General features: G+C 70.2%; 1 protein-coding gene across 1 annotated transcript; it reads right to left on the reverse strand.

Moving 5' to 3' along the window:
• Positions 1-24: 24 nt before the first annotated feature.
• Positions 25-1849, reverse strand: MMP9 (matrix metallopeptidase 9). The gene is made up of 5 exons (XM_026862398.1): positions 1547-1849; positions 1117-1355; positions 639-787; positions 287-415; positions 25-207 (listed from the first exon to the last, which is right to left on the reverse strand). Exons 1-5 carry the CDS (start codon positions 1688-1690, stop codon positions 26-28), a joined length of 843 nt encoding a protein of 280 aa, XP_026718199.1. The 5' UTR covers positions 1691-1849; the 3' UTR covers position 25.
• Between the last annotated feature and the right edge of the window lie 2468 nt (positions 1850-4317).

Raw genomic sequence — 4317 nt, forward strand, 5'->3', positions numbered from 1 at the left:
GGCCGGGCAGGGGCTGCAGCCGCCGCTACTCACGCTCGTTGGGGCAGAAGCCGTATTTCTTGTCCCGGTCGTAGCTGGCGGTGGTGGCACACCAGGGCAGCCCGTCCGTGCGCCCCTCCGTGATGCACCGGGAGTAGGAGTGGCCCTCGAAGACGAAGGGGAAGTGGCAGTCGGCCCCGTTGGCGTTCCCATGGCGGGTCTTCACCACTGCTCGGCAAGGGGGCAGCTCAGCAACGGGGTGGGTGGGCGTCGTCGGCCCCCCCAGCCCGCTGGGCCCCGCACTTACCTAAACCAGCTCCCAGCGTCCAGAGCTCGTCGTCATCAAAGTGGGCATCGCCCTGGATGCCCTGGCCCGGGGGAAAGGCGTGGGCCAAGAGCCCGTCCTTGCCATCAAAGGGGTACCCGTCCCCGTGCTCTGTGGGGACAAGCACCCTCAGAGGAGCCCTCACAGCCCTGCTGTGTGTCCGGACGCCAAACAGGCGAGCCCTGCGCACGCCCTGCGAGCCCACGTGCTCATGTGCCCGTTGGCATGCACAGAGGGAGCCCGGGCACGTGGGGACGTGGCCCAGGGAGACCCGGGGTGACGGTGCTGTGGGCAGGGCCCGTCACCAGCCCCCGGTCTCCCCGCAGGACATCACCTTGGCTGCCAAACATGATCATGATGTCCGCCTCGCCGCTGTATATCTGGGTGAAGGTGAGGGGGGTCACGTCGCTCCACACTTTGAACGCCCGCTTGAAGGCATCATCGATGACAGCACGGTCCAGGTCAGGGGAGTAGTTCATCACCCTGCCGGGGGTCAGCGGGGGTCAGCAGGGTCCCGGCTCATGCTGCAGGAGCCACCCTGCTCCAGGTGGGTGGCGGGGATGTGCCCCCACCGCGGGGGGGACAGCAGCACTGGCATGGCCGGGCGGAGCAGCTGGCCACCACCCTCAGGCCGGGGCTCAGATGCTCGCCGGGGAGCAGATGCTGCTGCTGTGCCGGCTTGTCCCTGGCTGCGCCGAGCCCCAGCTGCGCCAGCAGCACCAAGGCATGGCTGGGCCGAGGCTGCCGCCCCGCCTGGGCCCTCGTGCTGTCTCCGTCCCCCAGGAACCATCACCCCTGGGGCAGGGACTCACCGGTACGTCAGGTCCATGTGGTCCCACTTGAGATCCCCCTCGAAGGTGAGGAAGGTCCCCACATCGGGGACACCACAGCGGGGGGCGCGCATGGCCTCCAGCGTGCCGGCGTCCAGCTGCCCCGTCTCCTCCAGGCCGAGCTGCTTCTGCATCTTGCGCAGCGCCTTGGCCAGGGACACGTGCTTGCTGCCCGTCTTCTCCTCCGCGTCCGTGATGTAGCCGAACCGCAGCAGGTAGCCCTGGGGAGGAAGGGCAGCCGGGGGCTGAGCGAGGCGGGAGGGGGCACAGGCAGTCCCAGGCACCACAGACCCCCGGGGGCTCAGGGAGATGGGCAGCCCCCGAGCTCGGCCCGCGGCCCCACACTGCTGCCTTGGGAGCCCCTCGGGGTCCTGGGTGCCGGGAGGGGGCCGCGGGGCCGTGCTCCCCTCACCTCCGCCAGCTCCAGGTCTGACAGGGTGCTGACCAGCTCCCCCGGGAAGGTGACAACCGCCTGCGGCTTGCTCTGGAGAGGGGCCGCGCAGCAGGAGATGGCCAGCAGCCCCACGGCCAGCGGGGCCAGGAGGACAAGAGCCATGGTGTGGTGGTGGCAGGAGGGCTGTGGCTGTGCCGGGTCCCCGCTGCTCTGCTCCGGGTACCGCCAGGCTCCTGCTCCTATTTATGGCGCGGGGAGGGCAGTGAGTCACCCTCAGACCCCTCAGCCGCCGACTCACGCTCCCTTCCCACGGTGACGAAACGCACACTCAGGCTCCTCCGTTCTCTGCCTTAACTGTTTCATCACCTTGTTTACTAAACACGGCCATGTCGTTACTAAACACGGTAACGCCACGCGTGAGGAGAGCGGCCCTGCACGGCATGGCCCGGCTGCCCTGGGGCTGCCCTGTGGTGGGGCAGCCAGTGGCGAGGGGCACTGCCCTGCTGTCCCCGAGGCTGTGGTGGTGGCAAGGACAGAGGGTTGTGGGGTTCAGGACCCTGCTGCCGTGTCTCACACCGGCTGACGCTGAGCTCGGCCGGCCGAGGCCGATGCTGCCAGAGCCAGAGCCACAGGGGTCTGGGGGGCGCCAGGGCTGTGCGGGCAGAGCTGCCCCGAGAGCCCCTGCCCAGAGCCTCGGTGCCTGCGGCCGCCTGCCCGAGAGCCAAACACCTCCCGGGACACAGCATCCACCCCCGTGTCCCCCGCTGCGGCTGCGTCACCCCAGCAGGGCAGAGCGTTCCTGGCACAGGAGGTTCTGTGGGTCAACACCCCACGGGTGCCTCCAGGCCCACTCGCCCGCAGCCGCCCGGCAGAGCCCCGTGGGACCGGGGGCAGCGCCTGCCCGGGAGCTCCGTGCCTGGGACGCTCCTGCGAGGCCCGTGGGACATGGGGGTGCCCCGTCCTCACCGCCCGCTGTTCCACAGGGAGCTGCTGACTCAGGTTCCCACCCGGCACAGCAAAAACCTCGCCACGGGACAGTGTTTTCCTGCTTCTCCCAAAGTGCCGACGCTTGTGGGAATGAGAGTGGCGAAGGGGAAAGCAAACAGGGATGAGGAGCAAGAGGAAACCAGACAGCAGAGCGGAGGGAAAGGTGCAGCGTCAGCTGGGGGAGGCAGGGTGGCAGCAGTGCTGGTGTCCCCCTTCCCCTGCTCTCACTAACCCAGGGCTGACGGGGTCTCGCTGAGCCCTCAGCTGTCCCCGGGAGGACGATCTTCCCAGGCCACCCCCTCCCTACAGGTGCCCTGTGCTCCCTGCTCCCCAACGCCCCAGGCTGCGCCCCTGCAGCTGCCCCCCTCCATGCATCACCCCAGCTCTGGCTGAGCCAAACAAACAGCTCCTGGCCTGGCCAGAGGACGAACAGGTAATGCTGGTGTCCAGCACGGCCGGGGGATGGCGGGAGGAGCGGGGCCACGTGCCCCCGTGCCCTCGCAGAGGAGCCCCCACGCCCGAGGGAGGGCTCATCCCTGGGGGGCAGACAGGCTCACTGAGGGGGCTCACCCCGGGCACAGGCTCTGCCCTGGACCCCTCCTTGCCAAGCCAGGGTCCCGCACCCCCACTCCCAGCCCAGCCATGTGCAGGGGAGCGGCGGGTGCCTGGTGCCAGCGGGACGCAGCGCCGGGGCCCCAGCCGGCCGGGCACAGGGAGCTCGGGCAGCACGAACCCCGCTGGGAGGAAGCGGCGCTGAGAAATCGCAGGGTTGCCTCACTCCCCGCCGCAATCCTGCAAGAGCAGCCCCGGTTCCCAGGCGGAGGAAGTTGCTCCACAAGCAGCCACCGTCCTGCGCCCCGGCGTGACAAACACGTCCAGCCCACGGTGCCTGTGCGCAGCCCCCCCGAAGGGATGCAGGCCAGGGACCCCACAGACAGGTCACCCCCACCGCCTCCCCTCCCCACGGGGTCCCGGGGTCACCCCTGTGCATGGCCCAGCTCTGTGCAAGGCAGGACGATGGGGCTCACCGTGCTCCCTGCCTGGCTGGTGGCCGGGGCGAGGCTGGGGCGAGGCTGAGGCACCCCGAGGCCCCTGCGGCAGCCCAGGGCTCCTGGGGTGTGCGGGGAGCAGGCACCGCTCCGCATCCTCCGCTCTCCAGGCTGCAGGACCTCAGCCCGCAGCACACGGGGCTGGTGCGGGAGCTGGATGCAAAAGCCCCCCTGGGAGGATGCGCCCCTGGGCCAGCCCAGGAGAGGGGATGTCTGCCACCGGCTCCGGGGTGCAGCCAGGGGCGTGGGATCCGGCTCTGGCCTCCCTGGCGCTGTGGCAGATCCCTGGGCCTTTCCCATGCTATTCCCAATCCCACATTTCCACCGTACGTGGGAGCCACAGCTCCCCCAGCCCGGGCACACCGCCACAGCGCTGCCCGTGCCGCAGTGAGGGCAGAGCCAGGGCCCGGCGGCTCAGGGGAGAGGGGGGCTCGGGGTGAGCGATGGCAGGAGGAGCTCAGAGCCCCGGCCCGGCCGCGCAGCCCCTCCTGGCAAGCCCACGCTTGCCCCGTCCCCTCCGGCTCTGAGGTGTTGGGCCAACGTCCCCGGGCACCCTCGAGCTGGGCGGCCGGAGCCCTGGCAGGGTCTGCTGGCCGCAGCTCTGCCCCCCAGCCCAGCCTCTCCCACTGACTCACGGCCTCACTCGCCAGCTTCCTCCTGGCACTGGCCGGGGGATTTTCTGGTGACTCTTTGGAGGTTCCGCAGGGAGCAGGGGCAGGGCTGGTGCTCAGGGAATCCCCCGTGTCTGGCAGC

Source organism: Athene cunicularia (assembly GCF_003259725.1).
Source record: "Athene cunicularia isolate RWA chromosome 20 unlocalized genomic scaffold, athCun1 chr20_part2, whole genome shotgun sequence".
NCBI classification, from domain to species: domain Eukaryota; kingdom Metazoa; phylum Chordata; class Aves; order Strigiformes; family Strigidae; genus Athene; species Athene cunicularia.